Below are 18618 nucleotides of genomic sequence, written 5' to 3'. Positions count from 1 at the left end.
AAGAGAGGAAACTCCCAAAATCAGATAAACTGAGTAATTCCAACTCCATCCCGTAAAATAATAATTTTGGTTCGAAAAATATTTATACAAGACAATTTTATCGACATTATAATAAGTCAAAATCAAGTTGTCACATAAACATTATTACTTTAGTTAAGAAAGGGAAAGAGAACGCCAGTAAGCCGGGACTAGTCCCTGTCACCACCTACTTTACAGAGGGTCGCGCGTAACCCTAAATGGCCATAAATTAAACAGAATGTCCCTAGTGTGCACACCCCTCACTAATACCCATTGATTAGGAGGAAGACTAAACAGCAATATACGTCAATTTAAACCAATTAGTAGCAACCATAACCACTAGTGGGCAACCTGTTCTTCACCCTTTCAGGTTTCATTTCCCTTCTTAATTTAATGTATATATTAATAGATTAAATCGTCCGATCGCATTGCACACGAGTATTGCACAAAATCAATTTAATCCCAAGTAACAATATTTTAACTTCAGTATTTTTAAAACATAGTCAAGACATGCTAGTTACAACTCATTTTCCCAATAGGCCTTGGAGACCATCAATCACATATAATCAATCATCCAATTCCCACGATTTTAATTATATATAAAAAAAAAACTCATACGATTCCAAATAATCAAATTTTCGAAAATACCATACTAGTACACAATTATAGAAAAACTAGTATATAATATAATTCCATAACATCATATGATAACACATCCACCACGTATAATTACGTAAGCACATAGTTGGCACACAATAATTTAAAACAATTTCCTAACGGGATTCTAAAGATGATGGACATTGAAAATTACCTTGAGTTGCGCGTGAATCTCAAGGTAAGTAACCTCCGAAACGTTCACCTAGTAGCCTCCGTCTACAAATAAATAGATAAACGAGGTCTAAGTTAGTAATACTATACACCACTTGCTATTAGATTAGCAATCTGAAAAGAAAAAAAATATACTCGAAGTGTAATCATACGAAGTACTAAGGTTTGGTAAAGTTCGGTTTTATAAAAACAAAAGAAATCCCTAAACCAAAATCGTGACTATATATATTACGAGTAAACAATCTTACTCCTCCCATCATACTGACAAACCCATAAAGCTATTCCTTTCTTCCGATTTTTTTTTTTAAAAAAAACAAAATTCTTATGAAAACTACTGTAAGTACAAATATATACACTAATTGTATAAAATAAGGAAGCAAAGTCCAATTCGTTTTTCTTTTTAAAAGAATCTAACAACGGAGGAACTATCAATTGAAGGTTAAGTCCACCATTGAAGGGACTATCAATTGCTTACCAAGATGGAGATGAGTTTCTGAAATTAAGATGGTGGTGAAAACAATGGTTTTGGGTAGATGCTTTGTGAGTTCAATAAGGTACGGTATTATCAAGAGGTATTTATAAATTAGAAATCTTAGGTTCAAATATTCTAGAAGTTTATTCAAAAGATCAGATAAAACTCAATTCAAATTGAGTTTGTTACAAGTTCCTACTAAAAGATAAGCTTAAAATTTATTTTTTTATTTTTTTCAAAACCAGTTTCTGCAAAATAGGAAACCAGATTTTTTTTTTCTTTATCCGAAAATAAAAATAATAATTATTAAAAAAAATTTTTTTATAAAATTTGAAAATAATTATAAATTTAAACTTTATACTAGAAAAATCGTTGATTAAATATAATCAAAAATTTGGGGTATTACATTACGGGGGTGGGGGATGTGAGGGGCCAATTTCGGGGGTGGGCCTGGTGAAGAGGGGTTGTTTTCGGTGGGGTGGAAGGGGAAGGTTTTCGGCGGATTCTGGTTGGGCTAGGGGGAGGAGGGTGGCTGGTATAGAGGATAGGGACATAACTTTATTGATAACCGTTTGATTAAACATTTAAAAAGATGGATATAGGGGTATATGGGGGTAAGTGAAACTTGAAATTACTCCATAACCATTAACTTGTTTTTTCTCTTCTTCAAATTTTTTTTAATTTTTAATTTTTTTTTTTTTTTTTTTTTTTATCATATCACTACATACTATAGCTTACTAGTATTTAAAGTAGTTAGCGTTTATTTGGGGTTGAAGCTAGCGTTGGATGAAGGTGTTAGCCGAGTTGTGCTTGAGAGTGATTGCTTGGGAGTGGTGGAAGTGATGCGTGGAGGTGCAAAAGGCGCAAGTTCGTTCCATCTTATTGCTGAGGATATCTTAGATTTATGTTCTCACTTTATTGATTTTGTTTGGTCTTTTGTTAAAAAGAGCGGGAATAGAGTAGCACACAAATTGACTCATTTTCAACCTTGAGGATTCGGTCAAAGAGTGTGGAATAATAATTTCCCGACTCAAATCTTAGATGTAGCGAACAATGATTTATTAATATAAGTCCTTTTTAAGGGTTGTTTGACTTGTTTCTCAAAAAAAAAAAAAAAAAAAAAAAAAAAAAGTTGTTAGCAACAACGTCCTCCTCGCCTTATTTTTTTGTCCAGAGAATCAGAAAGAAAGAGCGAGGATGGATTCCGCTGCTCCCACATTCAAGGTACTTTCTTTTACGCTACTTTGTTCTTCAGTTCTTATCTACAAACTTATATTTTTCGAATTATTCGTGTAATTAAACTCAAATTTCCACTCTTAGTACTCTACATTAATTGCCTATCTGGGTCTTGTTCCTTATTTATGGACTTTAGTTTATCAACTTTCCTGAATAATTTTTGGTAATAATTTCAATATTGAAGAAATTGATTAGTAGCATTTTGAAGATTTTTTTTTTTTTTTTTTTTTTTTACTTATACTATGCATATATTAACCCATTTACTGATACGTTGATTGAAAATTGTATGTGACACATACTATGGGGTTTGGTGCAGATAATTTTGGGCTCTAAATCAAAAGCAAGAAGAGAAATAATGGTGGAAATGGGTTATGAATTCACAATTATGGTAAATTCATGGTTGATTACTTGATTGTTCTGCTGCTTTTTTTTCTTTAGTTTTCTGGGTTTTTAAATACGAAGTATGTCCTGCAGACTGCAGATATTGATGAAAAAGCTATCCGCAAAGAAAAACCGGAAGATTTGGTTATGACCCTTGCTGAGGCGAAGGTGCAATCTTTATTCCCTATTTAAGTTTGAGATGTTTGTGCAACTTCATATGTTGTGCTTCGTTGCGAGTTTGCGATTTTTCGTGTTTAATGCATTTTGGTTTATTTGTAGAGAGTTTACTCCCTCTGTCCTTATCTGTATGCCTCAATGCCTCATCAGAGTTTGGGGGATATGACCAGTGACTAAACCAGTAGGACCATATGTAATTGACGAGAGAGTAAAGTGATAGGACCATCATGGGATAGGTTATACATTTAGGGAATCCGAGCATGAAAAATGAGGCATAAAAATAAAGACGGAGGAGTATAAAGCATCCTGTACTTAAAGTTGACTTGAGCTTGACATGAACAATCTCCAAATCTGTTCTTGCATAAGAAAATGTAACTTAACTTGAGCATGAGGATAAGATACAAGTGTATGTATGACACTATGAGGCCTTGCAGTTTGTTTTTCTTGTTCGAGTGTGAACCTGTGTTCTACAGTCCTATAGACACTATTAATTTTAGGTGAAATAAGAGAGTAAGATTAATGTAAGGCTTATAGTGTATTCATGTAATATGTGGTTGTCATATTGTATGCACCATGCCTCGTAATCTCCATATAGAGTTGTGACGGTGTAATACATTTCTTCTTGTGAAGCCAACTCGTTCAAGCCTAATGGTGAGTTGTGGATATCCTTCAGGCTGATGCCGTCATCTCAAAGCTTCAAATTGCTGATAAACAAGTGAACGATAATGAGCCAACGCTTCTCATTGCGGCTGACACAGTATGTTCTTTCATCTTTCAATCTCTGTGCTGCCCTACTGTCTGAAATATATGTTATGCACTTCATATTTATTCAGATATTGCTTAATGCTTGTCTTCTGAGAGTGCTTTCACACTCTTTATGTACTTTTTTAAAAATTTACACAGGCTTTCTACTTTTGGCTGTTTTTACTCATGACTCTTGATCATATCAAAATTTATTGGGCAGCTCAATTTGTGCTTATGTTGAACATGATATTTTAAATAAATCATCTCATCTCATCTTTCTTTCAATGTACCCTTCAATCTTTCTCCTTTTCTCAACCAGTGTTTACATAGACATCAGAAAATTCCATAATTTGTGTTGCGAGGTTGAGTATAGAATCCTTGAGTGAGAAAGCTACTGTGGCTTGCTAATAGCAGTGGATGAAGCTGGTATATTAAGAGGATTTAATGTTATTACTGCAAATTTGCTGGGAGTTTCTAATAAGGATGTTGGTTGTTTTGATGCTATACTGTGATACTGCCTTTTTTTTTTTTTTTTTTTTGTGTTGATGCCAACCTGTAAAATGTGTCTTCTTTGTCCTTTTGCAATTCAGTTGTCATAGGTACTGGGGGCATTAATTGCGGCTGTATTTTTCTATTATCATGATGCTGCTCAAACATTGCTGATTATCTTCGCCTCTGTATATTTAAGTGCCTCACATACAAAGTATTTATAATAATTGTATACTTACTAAAATCAAAGAAATAAGAATTCTGTATTCTCTATCAGAATATCAGAAATAGCCTCTCAACTGATCAGTCAATTAGTCAGAGACTTTTGCATCCTCTCTAAGTTTTTGAAAATCATTGTGAGAGCTGATTTACTTGTGGTCAATGCTATGTTCTTGTGGTCAATGCTACATGTGATCATCTGTTCTTTTTTTGGTGAATGCTGTACAATTGAGGTTAAGGTCAGCACAGTGCCTGTATTTCCCCTATTCAATTTTATTATTAGCTAATTAAGCTGACCATAGAGTTATCAACTGACTGATTGTAATTCTTGATATGTTGTCACTTGTTTCTTGTCTAATCTGCTATTGAAACCAATCTTATGGACATATTTCAGAGGCTAATGCTATTCCTTAGTTGTAACTTGTTATTAATTTTTTTTTTAGCTTTGTGGTTGAAATAAGATGTAAACTCTTGATTGCATTCATCTAGTTATATGCTTGATGACCCTTCTATTAGAAAATGGCTGCAAGTCCCGCAACATTACCAAAGCTATAGCATTAGAAGTTTTCTCCAACTATTTAGTGTGTATGTTGTTGAAGGTTGTGTTAGTATATTCTGTTGACAGTGGTTGTGTATGTTGTCAAAGATTGTGTTAGTGTTGTCGGTGGATGCCATATTTACTTAATTTATCGCCATATCTTCTCAGGCAGAAGCCACATTAACAAACTCTTCCAATGGTGATCTCAGAACTGATGCTGGACCCACTATCTTAATTACAGCCGACCAAGTATAAATAGTTTCCTTTTTTTTTTTTTTTGTTATTTTATTTTTCCTTTAAAGATCATATTCCAGTTAGTCTCTGCAATAATTTTTTTCCTTTTGGAAATTATTCACCCGGCATATGTTGTAGTTTGAGATACATCTTTGTTTCTCAATACATTGCATCATTTTGACTTTTATGTTTTCCAACACACTATCTTGACCACTTCTAACTTCAATTATATGCTAGAAAAAAATTATAAAAGCTGATATTTTGAGAATATAAATTGAGATTCACCTAACAACAATTGTAACAAAATGTGGTGAAAGTATGATGCATGTTTTGAGACACACAGGAAGTAGAATCGTATGCACATATAGTCCTTACCTTTTGTATATGAAATAATGTATAATAAAATCATACTAAGAAGAAGCATAAGTAATAGATTCATCAAATAGCAATATCCGAAATATAAGTGGATAGATACTTTTGCCAAGTTAAATATGATTAGCAAGCAAAAACTGCAAAATGGTGAGATACTCTCTTGAACTATTGAGTTTTGCAAAGTGTAGAACTAAGAATGCTTTCTGTCATAAGCGTCATTCCCTCTTGTCAAATGTAGGCTACGTAGTACACACTCTTACTGTGCTTAATTATTGAGAGACTCCACATCATATGACACTTCACCTTCCTATTTATCATAACAATTGACAACTTTATTTAATTAATGTAAGAAATAAAGGCATATAATTCCTTCAAGTATTGGCTATCCTACACTCTATAGATTCGACCAGCCTCTGAGGTTAAACAGCTTTGGCAGCATCATATATGCTAAGCATAAGATTTCCTTGGTTGTCTTTTATCATCAAAAGTGTTGTAATTCTTGTAATCAACAACTTTCCTCAGGCAGAGAGCAGTTGCTGTTAAAATAATATTATATGATATTCTAATTTCCATCATTTTCTTCCTATACTAGAAACATTGAATTTATTTTTGTCAAAAAATATAAAAAAAAAAAATTGAATTTGCCAGAAAAAATCTGAAAGCACTTCTCCTCGTCAATTTAGATCCCTGCACATTTTGATGATTCATCATAGCTTTCAGAGCAACTCAATTTTCTGAAAGACGCATTCATCTTAGTGCCCATTGCCAAAACTCCCTTTTTAGGTCAGGGCTATGAATACACATTCCATGTGCTTACCCTTGCAATTGTCACAGAGCATGTTTCTTTGATAAGATAAAAGTCTTATTGAGGAAACACAATATATATTTAACTGGCTTCAAGTTCTCGCAGAGAATTTATTATTCATACTCTATTTGGTTTCTTTAGAATCCATCATCTGGCAACTTATATATATAATCTGCTGATTAACAGCTTATGCACTTTTTAGTTGATGCCATGTTTGCTGATTTAGGCAGCTATGTCCAGTATGTGGAAAACTGTGAAGAAGTAGGCAGCTTATGTTTGCTGGATGTTGTACCAAGAAATTCAGCGTTGATTTTGGAACTGTGCAATTTTAGTGGTATAGTTGAGTTTGGTCTCACTTAGAGTGTCTATATAAAATTCTTCTTTTTAAATGTGGATTTGACCATGTGGAGACATATTGGCCTGTTTAATCGCTAAAATTTAGTATCGCTCTTTGTGATTTACTTGTAAGTGAGAAAGTCAACTTGGGACATAGAAAAGCTGTAATGTTTTGAGGGTTTCTCTTAACATAGCTCAATATTTGACTAGCATCAAACTAATCTGTTGGTTATAACTCTTATAAGGTGTTACGTGAAGATGTGACTTGGAAGAATTCAATAAATCAATAGTGCAGGCTTGGGTTTGGGAAACTGCTTTTCTATAAAAACAATTCCTCACTTTTCAACTGTCGTGTGTTCTTCTCTCTTTCATTCAACGTCTTTGTACTTCGCAAAAAAGATGTATAAAAGGAGCAATGTTCTGATACTTTATTAGTGAAATTGAAAACTAGAGTAAAATCTCCAAATTTGAAATCTTGAATATAAAAAATTTGGTATCATTATCCTTTTTTTTTTGTCTTTATATTGTATGCCATTATCTCACTTATACCTTCAATCTTTGCAAAGTGAAATTGAAAACTAGAGTAAAATCTCCAAATTTGAAATCTTGAATATAAAAAATTTGGTATCATTATCCTTTTTTTTTTGTCTTTATATTGTATGCCATTATCTCACTTATACCTTCAATCTTTGCAAAGTCAAATGAGCATCTGTAATTAAGCTAATGTGGGTCGTATTTTACTATTTCCAACATCTGTTAACTTCATTTCATTTTGGAAAAATTAATTTTCGAGGAAAACGTGAGGATTGTTGCTTATTTCTCATTTTCTTTCATTCTAGGTGGTGGTTTATGAAGGCATGATAAGGGAGAAACCATCTGGCAAAGAGGAAGCTCGACAGTATTTAAAAGGTTTCTATGTGCCTCTGAGAGTGTCATTGTCTATCAATTTGTGTTAATTGGGATGCGTTTACTTGTTTGTGGAATCTTTAAGTCAGGCAGTAATTTGATTGTAGAACTGGACTTGTGTTCCTTCTTGGGCTTAAATTACCTTCTTTGAATCAGTACTAGATAACAAGGTCACCATATGGCTGCTGGCACATTGTTTGATTTAGGGTTGTTTGGCGATGAACACTGGCTATTGTAGGTCCAGTTTGACATCTCTAAAGGGGGTCCTTGGTTTGATGAGATATTTAGTAGATGCTGACTGCTGAACTCTCTCTGGCCTTGAAGGTCAACCCACAGTAACTGTAACTCTTGTAAGCTAGAGCTTTCCTTGCTTATTGCTAGAGCTACGGAAGTGGATCCCTGCAGTATACTATAAGAATAACAGCCTACCTAGGTTAAATTACAGCTATGAACATGATCTTGGTAACATTCACGCCTTGTAAAAGTGCACTTGATCAATTAGCATTAGGAATCTTACTCTTTGTTTGATCAAGAGAGAATATACGAGGGGTGTGTATTGTAAAACAACTTTGTAGTTTTGAACCCCTCTTGCTGCTTCTAAGTGATTTCTTCCCATCCTGTCTTGTCATTCCTTTTATTCTTATCAACTGTAAAGAAGAATAATACTACCTCCTTTTCATATTATTTGCAACGATTTGACATAAAGTGTGAGTGGAAAGTGTCTAATCGTTGCAAATAATATGAAACAGAGGTAGTGATTGACTTGGCCTGAGCTCAGATTTTCTTTGGAGAAGGGTTCTTTCCAAAGTCAATGGATTTTCAAGTATTAAACAGAGAAGATGATGAAAGTTCATCTAGATAGCTCTGCAGACTGTTGTCCATACTTAAGTACAATCAAATCACCATTGCTGGCAATTTGTGGTTTGAATCAACAGCTATAAAATGGTGCAGTTTCTTATCTAAAAAAATAAAATTAAAAAAATTAAAAAAAAATGGTGCAGTTGCTGTCTACCACCTCGTGAGTGAAAATTTCTTCATCTACATGTTCTGAATGCTTATCGTTTAAGTATTCTAAATTGACCGGTGGCATTCCATTGGTATCCTAAATTCTAAGTAATACCACTTTGGTGATGTAAAGCTGGATGTATTATGCAATTACGATAGTATGTTATAGTGACAGAGAATTTTTGAGAACAGGAGAGCGCCATCTGTGGTCATGTTTCTCAAATTGGTTTCTCGTTTGTCTCATTGACAGATTATTCTGGCAGGAAGGCTTCAACTGTCAGCTCTGTTCTTGTGACAAACCTTCAGACAGGTTTCAGGAAAGGGGAATGGGATAGAGTGGAGGTACATTTTGATGTTATTTGTTTGAAAGTATTTAATTTACTGAGCCCTGCTTCATCATCTGGATAAGATACATACTCCTAATACTTAGTGAGTTCAACTGGAGAAAAATGAAGAAACTCCTTATTGCAGAAACCTTTTACTTATCTGTGTCTTCTCCACTAACAAACTTAGCCTACCCCAACCCCATAAAGGAAAAAAAACTGTTTATTTCGTTTCTTTTTTTTTTTTTTTTTTTTTTTTTTTTTTTTGTTGTTGTTGTTCTGTTTTAGGCAGTTATAGCTAGTTTCTGCCTTGTTTTTCAATAAATATTGCTGTAAATTGGCTATTTAATTTGTAATTTAGTTGGTTCATGATGCAGCTTCCTGATTTAGAAAGTGAACTTTATGTTTGTATATCTCCTCTTCTGAGATCCATGTTATTCTTGAAGACGAAAAATACCCACTATTTATTTTTTCGTTTTTTTTTATATCTGTATATATACTGCATAAAGTCCTTTGGATAGCATCTTGTGGAGAAGCTTTAGAAAAAAGAGCAACATGAACTTTGAGATTCATAATCTTCATTGTAGGCTAACATGTTTGCACTTTTGAACACTAATTAAGAAGTCTACTGTGGCAGAAAGTTCATATTTGACACTCTTTTGTATTTAGAAACATATTTGTTATTTATGCCCTCCTACTTTAATTTATGCATGCTACCTGATACAAGTGCGCATGACACTTTTACTGCCATAGTTGCCCAGAGCTGTATACCTTATTCTTTAGTTCCTGGATGAAATACTCCGTAATACATATGCTCTGACATCTTTGCAGATTGTGTTTGATGAAATACCAGATGATACTATTGACAAGCTTGTAAGCATTCTCCTTCCTCAATATCCTTTATCCTTTCTTATGCCTCTCAAAAATCTTTCGGATATATAGTGTGAGAATGATTCTAAAACATGTTGCCTTTAACTTGATCCTTTCCTTCCAATTTTCAGATCGAAGAGGGTGCAGTACTGCATGTTGCTGGTGCTCTAATAATTGAACATCCTCTCATAAAACCCTTGGTTAAGCAAGTGGTTGGTCTTCTCCACTCTCTTTGCATTTGCTTCAATATTAGTTATCCTAGACCGCTCTATATGATATAGGAAGAATGTGGAATTTGACCTTTGTGCAGAATATGCAATCAATTAAAAATAAAATCATCGTGCCAGGGTAATATTCAAAATCACAGAACCTGTCACAAACATTACACCATCAATCGGATATGATGTCATACTAGATCATTTCACTCATTACTGAAGCTGTCAACTAGTTGGATCTTGATCAAGAAATGAATTTGTGTAGCGCAATTTAAGTGCACCCCTTTGTGAAACCATCATATATGAAGGGGACTTGGGCATATGTTGAAAATATTGTTATTTACTCGTGCAGGTTGGGACGACCGACAGTGTAATGGGCCTTCCGAAAGCAGTAACAGAGAGATTAATCGCAGAGTCACTGTAGGTCAGAGATTAAGGCAATTCGCAATTTGCAACTGATGATATTGGGTAATTGGTCCCTTGATGGCAAATATGATCTTTATTTAACTTGTGATTAAGTCAAGAATAGTTGGTCTCATTGATGAAGCAGAACACAGGGCTTAATGAATACAGTGTTAATTTTGGCCATCTATTATGTTGTTAGTTTCATGGAAACTATTCTTGGAAAGCAGCCAGAATACAAATTTCAAACTATTATTGAATTATTACTTTAACTTGCCAGCCTTTTTGTTTATGTAATAATGCTTCTTTTCTTGTAGATTCTAAGTTCTACTCACTCTTTTTATCCATTATTCTAAGCTCTATTCACTTTCACTTTATTCCTTTTATGACCTCACTTTATGGATCATAATTTATTTAATAAATCTCTTACTCTCTACTATCTCTCTTTAATACTTTTTATGGTTTATTTTAAGTGAAACGCTTCTTAAAATCAGTCGTTTTTTTAATTGCAACACTTCATTAAATGGAAATATGTTATAATATTTTGGTCCCAATAATCACACTTTTAATATTTTTATTCCCTCACATCCCTTATTTTTACATAAGTTATTCACCCATTATCATTTTTTTTTAATAAATCCTAATTGCACAATATATATTTCAAAGTGGTGTAATCAAAGAGGAATTCTAAGACTAATAACTTGAGTCCAAATGCACTCTAATAGAGTCAAAATGGTAAATTGACGTTTGGAGACCAAAAAAAAAAAGAGGGACGTGCAGAATAAAGGACAATTGTTAATATGGATCAAATTTTTTTATGTAAAAGTCTTTGCTTTTGAAATATTTACTTTTCCTTTGTCATTTTCTAGTCTCTTTCCCCTATCATTTTCGAACTAGATGATGAAAAAAAAAAATAAATAAATAAAAATAAAATAAAATAAAATAAAATTCTCTATCTAAAATTTCCCCATTATTCTTTTTTTTTTTTTTTAAAATAAGAAGTCCTAAAGGACACTATATTTCATTAATTAAAGTCATACGGCATCTACAATAAACAATTAACGTTAACAAAAACAAATCTAACAAAGTCAAACAAGAATTAATCGGGGAAGGGCTATGAATCCAAATACATAAATATAACAATTCAGCTCATTCTCAATTCATTGTCTCATACAACTTTTTGAGTGGATCCGCCGTAGCTTCACAATTTTTAGAGAAAAATAATTCTTGTGTTGATGATTTCGTAATTTGAATCCGAGCAATAATCAATCGTAGTCTAGCATAAATGGAGACCAAATTAAAGGCAAATAACACCTTATCTTGAGCTTGAAAAACCTTGTGTATCGAAGGAGATCGGAAAAATCTTGTCTTTCGAATGAGATAAACCCTTTCTTTCGAGGGAGACATTATTATAACCTAAGAAAGCAATAAAATAAAAAAAATAAAAAAATAAAAAGGCTGGGGCTTTCCAATGGTGAAATCCGATGGAAGCCCCTTAAAAACTAACAATGGAGGCTAGAATTTAGGAGAGAGAAGAGAGAAGGAAAGGCTAGGGTTTCCTTACGAACTGAAATTATTTTAAAATTTTCCCCATAATTCTGGCAACTCCTCAAATTCGATCATTTTCCGGTCAAAGTAAAGCTTGAGTCTAATGCATTTACGGCCAAAAGGTAACATTTGTCACACATTTTGTGTGAATGTAATGATTGTTGCAAAAAAAAATTGCATAAATCGTACTAGACCGTGTTATTTACGATTATGTTTGTAGTTCAGTTCTTTGTTTCGTTGCGTGTTGCCGATGGTTTTGTCATCTAGGGTTTTCTTAAATCTAGTCGTCAATTTTGGGTTTTATGCTCCAATTTATTTTCTTAATTTTGGTGTGGTGACTTACAGAAATTTTTTGCTCATGAATGTTTGCTAATTTTGGGTGTGAATTTAGGGTTTTATGCTCCAATTTATTTTCTTAATTTTGGTGTGGTGATGTTCAAAAAAATTTCGCTCCTGAATTATTTTGGGCGTGAATTTAGGGTTTTATGCTTCAATTTATTTTCTTAATTTTGGTGTGGTGATGTTCAAAAAATTTTCGCTCCCGAATTATTTTGGGCGTGAATTTAGGGTTTTATGCTCCAATGATTTTCTTAATTTTGTCTTGAATTTTATTTATTGTATAATGTCTTGAATGTTAAGTTGTTGATTGTTTATGAATTCTTTAATTGAATGTTAAATAATTTAAGTGTTTGGGTTGTTATAATTTGTTGATTGTTTTTGCGTCCTCCAATTAGTAGTCAATTTTAAAATTAGGTTTTCCAATTTTTAAGTCATTGCAAGGATTTGTAATTTTAATCTTCTATACAACAATGACCTGTGTTTTTGTAATTTTAAATCATTGCTTGTAGATATATCATTGTTTAATTTCATAGTAAGCTGGATGTTCAGTTGGTGCTTATGTTTTTGTTTATATTGTGGGTTTCTTTTGATGTAATATTTATCTAGGGTTTATTATAATAAAATGCATGTAAAGTCTACTTCAGTTAGCTAAGTATAGGTTATTGAATTGGTTCATTGTATGAAATCTTGTTTATTTCTGGGTTTTGTGAGCATGTGCACAATGTTATTTCTGGGGTTTGTTCTTCATATTTGTTTATTAAATTTATCATGTGATCATGATAGGAAATCTTTCAGTAATAGTACGTAGTTGTTACTTGTTAGTATTGATGTAATGGCAGTATGTGATAAAGATTTGGCAATTGTATGGAAAATTTGCAAGAATATATGGAAAATTTGGCAAATAAATATGGAAAATATATTAAAAAGAATTTTGGGAGTAATTTTTGGCAAATGTATTAAAGAGAATTTTGAGGGTAATTTTGTATGTTCCATTTGTGATTATGCAAGCTTTACAAAATTCTTATGTGTTGTCATAAATTTTGTTCCAGCGTGCATGGTGGTAAAGAAGTTCAAGTCAAGGCGAAATTGGGGGGTGAGTTTGTAATGATTAGTATTAATTTAGTCGTGAGTGTGGTAAATTTAATTTGGAGTTTTTGACATATTTGAGTGATGGTTTTATTATTGATATTTTGATAGTCTTCTATAAGTGAAATCATGAAGGATCAACCTATGGCTAGTGCAAGTAACATTGGCAAGCGAAAAAGGGGAAACTCAAAGCAACCAGTGGAGGCGTATGATGGTGACAATGAAGAAAGCGGATCGTACGCTAAATTTTACCATGAAGATGATGATGATTCCGTTTCTGATCCTAATTGTAGACAAGGGCAGAGCTCTGAAAGTGAGAATTTTGTCCACAATTTTCAGAAGGTCCACAAAAAGTCTGTGAAGAGTTCCAATGTGAAACCAAGAAAGGGAAATATTGAATTCAATCAACAAACATAGGGAAAGAAGAAGAAAAGGCACGTAAGAGCACTTACACCAATGAGTTTTTTCTATTCTAGAATTATTTTTTTGGATAAAATATTACCCCACCAAAGAATATCCCCAAAAAAATCTAGAGATTTTATTTTTCAAAAAAAATCTCTTGGAGAAAAAATTCACATTTTCTCTTGTGCTTAAGTTTGCCGACAAAAGGTGGGGTATAGTTTGCAGATTTTTTTTTTGATTAATTAATTGTGGGACCCTCCTAAAATTAATAATAAAAAAAATTCAGCAATGGTACAAATGCAAATGCTGAAGTAAAATAAATTGTTAGCCAATGAAAGACTTATATGTGTCCCTTTCAGGACAAGCCTTATTCTAACGGTACAAATGTTACCGTTTTAGTGTAAAACAATTATTTTGTATACAATCATCTATTTAAAAAAATAAAAAATAAGAATTCACTAATGGTCATAATTTTTTTTTCTCTATAAGTATACACCCATTTTCCATATTTTGACACAGATACAAAAGTCATTTTCTGCTCTTTAAATTCCTTAACTACATTATTTAAGTGTTTAATCAAATATCATCCCCTAAATATTTTTGATATTTAGTTCAATTTACTTAAAGTAAAAATGGATCCTAATAATCTCAATCATTGACAAAATGTCAATGACTTTGATCGGTCCTTCATCACTTATGAATCATCCACAATTCTCTCAGTTTTTTCAAATGTATGGAGGAATGAAATTTTCCTAATATTTCTCCATAACAACCACCTTCAGAAGAAACGACTCCACCCACTTACCAAAAAAATTTCCTGAGCTCTCAAAATTACAACCAATCTCCACAAATCTATCAAGGAAGCAATAGTTGACGAACTGATCAGTGACGAAGAAGAAACCGTTCAGGAGACTCCACAGAGTCCTCTGGAACGAAATAAACCACTTCTAGTTGCAACAAATACCCATGATTGGTCTGTTAAAGAAGAAGAGGCTCTAATTGAGGCTTACTTCACTAACTGCATAGACAAAATTATTATCAAAGATAGAAAATTTGCTGACCTTTGGAGTGATATACATCAAGCATATGAAGCGGCTCATCTATCTCGACCACATAAGATTCCGGAGTGGATCAAGAACATGTTGGAGACTCATTGGGAGATGATGGTGCCGACCTACTCATTTGGGCAAGTGTTATGGAAGAAGCATGTAAAATAACAAGAAGTGAATATAATGAAAGTGATGTCATCAGAAATGCCCTTGAATTGTTTCGAAGGTCTTGTCAAAGTGCATTAAGGAATTTCAAATATCAATATGTGTGGCGTAAGGTGAACGAATATCCAAAGTGGAGAAAGTTCATGAAGTGGGGTCGGAATAAGGAAGAAAGTTGATGATGAACACAAGGCAGAAACTAATCTTGAAAATAGCAGTGGTAGTGGTAAGAGAACTAGATATGATACTACTAGTTGCTTCGTATCTGGAGGTATAATTTAAGTTGCCCTAATGGTGTTAAGAAAGCTAAGGCCAGAAGAAAAGGCAAAGGGGTAGCATCGAAAGATTTTATTGTTGTGGTTGAACAAATGAAAGCTTACAATGATAAACGCGATGTTTAGGTTACTCTTAAACAAAAGAAACTAGCTAGATTTTGATATGGAGAAGGAAATGAGAAAGCAAAGACAACTGGAGTTGGAAGAGAAAAATCACCAAATGCAACAAGCAAAGATGTAGGCAGATACACTAAACAAGAAATTCGATACGTTGCAAGTGTTGTTCTCTATGACATCGCTGAACAAAATGGAAGAGAAGTTTAAGCAGAAATTAGTCAAGGAAATGTATGGGTAATTATTTAATAAAGTTAACTCTTAGTCTCTTGGCTTGGCATTATGTAGTGTTGATTTTTCATGGTACTGTGCAATCTTATTTATGGCATTGTGTAGTCTTGTTTATGACATTGTGTACTCTTATTGATGACATTGTGCAATCTTTACGGTATTGTGTAATGCATGTTTTATGGCATTGTCTAGTCTTTATGGTTTTGTAAAGTCCTTTTCACAATGAAATGTGTGTGCCCCCGAATAGTCACATATATGCCTATTTCTGGATTGTGTAGTCCTTATCACAATGAAATGTGTGCCTCTAAATAGTCACATCTATGTCATTATTGGCATTGTATAGTCATAATCACCTTAAGATTGAAAACTGCTATACCAACAAATTTTCTCATTTCATTCTATATAAAGACTATGTGAATGGTTTGCAATACACACTCAAAACATCCACAGAACTTTTACTAAAGTTAACACAAATAATGTTGTTTCTAAAAAGCTATTCAAGCTCAAGTTCTTCATCTGATAGTAATGAAGAATTTCACCAGGTTATTGACGACCTTGCCAACAATCACTTACCATATATATTGTACCTAACACCTCCACCTCAAAACCAACGTAATAATACAGATGCTCATGTTGTGGTTCAAATGTATAGAAATCAAGATCAAGGGCATAGCCAATTTTTCAAAGACTACTTTGTAGATCCTCCAGTATATAATGAAAATCAGTTTCTCCGAAGGTTTCAAATGAAGCGGCCACTGTTTTGTAAGATTGTGAATAAGATTGTCGAAGATGATGAGTTTTCCAACAAAGACGAAATGGAGCTGGGAAGTTGGGATTATCCGGACTCCAAAAATGCATTATGGCAATGAGAATATTAGCCTAAGACCTACAAAAGATCCTTTACAGAAATGACCAACGAGGTTTTCCAGACATGATTGGCACTTTGGCAGTATTGATTGTACGCATTGGGAGTGGAAGAATTGGCCATATGCACGGAAAGGTCAATATTGTGGACGAAATACGAATGCAACCCTCATTTTAGAAGCAGTTGCAGATGAAGATCTATGGATAGGGCATTCTTTTTTCGATATTTCAAGTTCTTGTAATGACCTTAATGTACTTTATCGTTCACCAATTATTACTGATGTTTTGTAAAGTCGTGCACCTCCAGTGAAGTTTAGTGTCAACGGCCATAAATACAACATGGCTAACTACCTAGCTGATGGTATTTATCCTTGGGCTATTTTTGTGCAAGGATTTACCAATCCTTAAACTCTTAAGCATATATTGTTTGCTGAACAGCAAGCTGCTACACGTGAAGATGTTAAACATGCATTTTGTGTAGGTTCATAATTGTACGACAACCAGCTCTTGCTTACGATGAAAATGTGCTAGCTGACATTTTGAAGGCTTGTATAATCATTCATAACATGATAGTAGAAGATGAATGAGATACTTATAAGAATGTTGAAGTAACAACAAGATATTACGAATCGAGTACAAGTGGTACCATAATTTCGAGTATGCTTTGTAGAGGTGAAGCGAGTACAAGTGGTACCATAATTAATGATGAGACTTTTCAGTTTCAAACGGGACGTTCTATCGACATTAACAAATACTTGGAGAGAACAGACGATATACGTAATAGACGAATTCACCAATCCCTGAAAGATGACTTGATAGAGCACATTTGGCAAAAGTTTGGTGACAATAATCCTTAAAATCTATTGACATCCCTACGTGATTAGAAATGAAATTTATTTACGGTTGTTTTACTTTCATTATTTTTTAAATGACGCTTTAATCTTCATGTAACGTAATCTTATTTCACTTTTTTTTTTTTTTTTTTTTTTTTTTTTTGTAATGTAATGCCATTTCTAGTTTTATTACTTGTGTCTTTGTTATATATTTAGCAAATTATTCATAATTGAATTCTTCAAGTAATTTTTTCACTAATTCATAACTATTATACGTTAAATTAATTATTATTCTTTAATTAATTCGTAATTAGTTAAAGACATAATATTAATAAATTACAATTAATTATCGGCAAGTATGTGGGTAGGAAAAATTATGGATTTAGTAATTAATAAAATAAAAATTGAAAATAAGTAAGAGTGAGAATATGGTGGGGTATGGTAAAAAGTAAGAAAGAGAGTGGTGAGGGAATTTTTTGGTTTGTTTTTAGAGTATAGCCAATGGATGCCCATTGACATGGTGGTTATCACATTTTTTTTTATCAATGTCTCTCTCTTCCATCTCATTTATGCTCAACTCTCATGGCCATGCCCACTTATGCCCATGCCCTCCCATTGGTTGCCCTTCAATTTTGTGGTCATTGATTTTCTTTTTCCTACTTTTACTCTACCCCACCACTACAATTAGTGCATTAATGAATTAAATACTTAATAATAAATGATTAAATTATTTATTCATCATTAATTAAATGTAATTATTAATTATTAATGTAAATTGTGATCTAATAATCGTTAATTAAGTAAAAAAAATGATAAGATGATACGATAACATATTATATGACAATACGATAACAAATATTAAAAATACAATGATACATAGAACATTTCTTAAAAAGAAGAAAGCATGATTATTTAGATAAAGTTAATGCTAAAATTGCAATAATACATTACTGTCGATTATTATACCTATTATTACCCCCAAACATGAGCCACAAATGTTCCATTAAATCCGACTTCAGGGCTCTATACATACTTTCATCACGAACACCAGCTCTATTACACATGTAATTATCCAAACTTGCAATTCAACTTTCACTATTTGGAAATTGGAAGGGTTCATTATTATTTCTACTGCTTGAGGATGG

The 18618-nt window shown here is 33.0% G+C and overlaps 1 protein-coding gene across 3 annotated transcripts; it reads left to right on the top strand.

Annotated features, from left to right (window-relative positions):
* The first annotated feature begins 834 nt into the window (after positions 1-834).
* Positions 835-10942, top strand: LOC110684945 (maf-like protein DDB_G0281937). 3 transcript variants are annotated; one of them, XM_021861389.1, is made up of 11 exons: positions 835-1400; positions 2095-2542; positions 2871-2942; positions 3029-3103; positions 3786-3869; positions 5271-5351; positions 7689-7758; positions 9011-9102; positions 9915-9956; positions 10085-10165; positions 10521-10942. In XM_021861389.1, exons 2-11 carry the CDS (start codon positions 2516-2518, stop codon positions 10590-10592), a joined length of 696 nt encoding a protein of 231 aa, XP_021717081.1. In that variant the 5' UTR covers positions 835-1400; positions 2095-2515; the 3' UTR covers positions 10593-10942. The 3 variants fall into 3 exon arrangements, with proteins under 3 accessions (XP_021717081.1, XP_021717080.1, XP_021717082.1); XM_021861388.1 differs by lacking the exon at positions 835-1400 and having other exon boundaries at positions 1757-2542; XM_021861390.1 differs by lacking the exons at positions 835-1400; positions 5271-5351 and having other exon boundaries at positions 1757-2542.
* Positions 10943-18618: the final 7676 nt, after the last annotated feature.

Source organism: Chenopodium quinoa, unplaced genomic scaffold (assembly GCF_001683475.1).
Source record: "Chenopodium quinoa cultivar QQ74 unplaced genomic scaffold, ASM168347v1, whole genome shotgun sequence".
Classification (NCBI taxonomy): Eukaryota; Viridiplantae; Streptophyta; class Magnoliopsida; order Caryophyllales; family Amaranthaceae; genus Chenopodium; species Chenopodium quinoa.
Note: the sequence above shows the minus strand (reverse complement) of the source record. Positions and strands in the feature narration are given on the sequence as shown.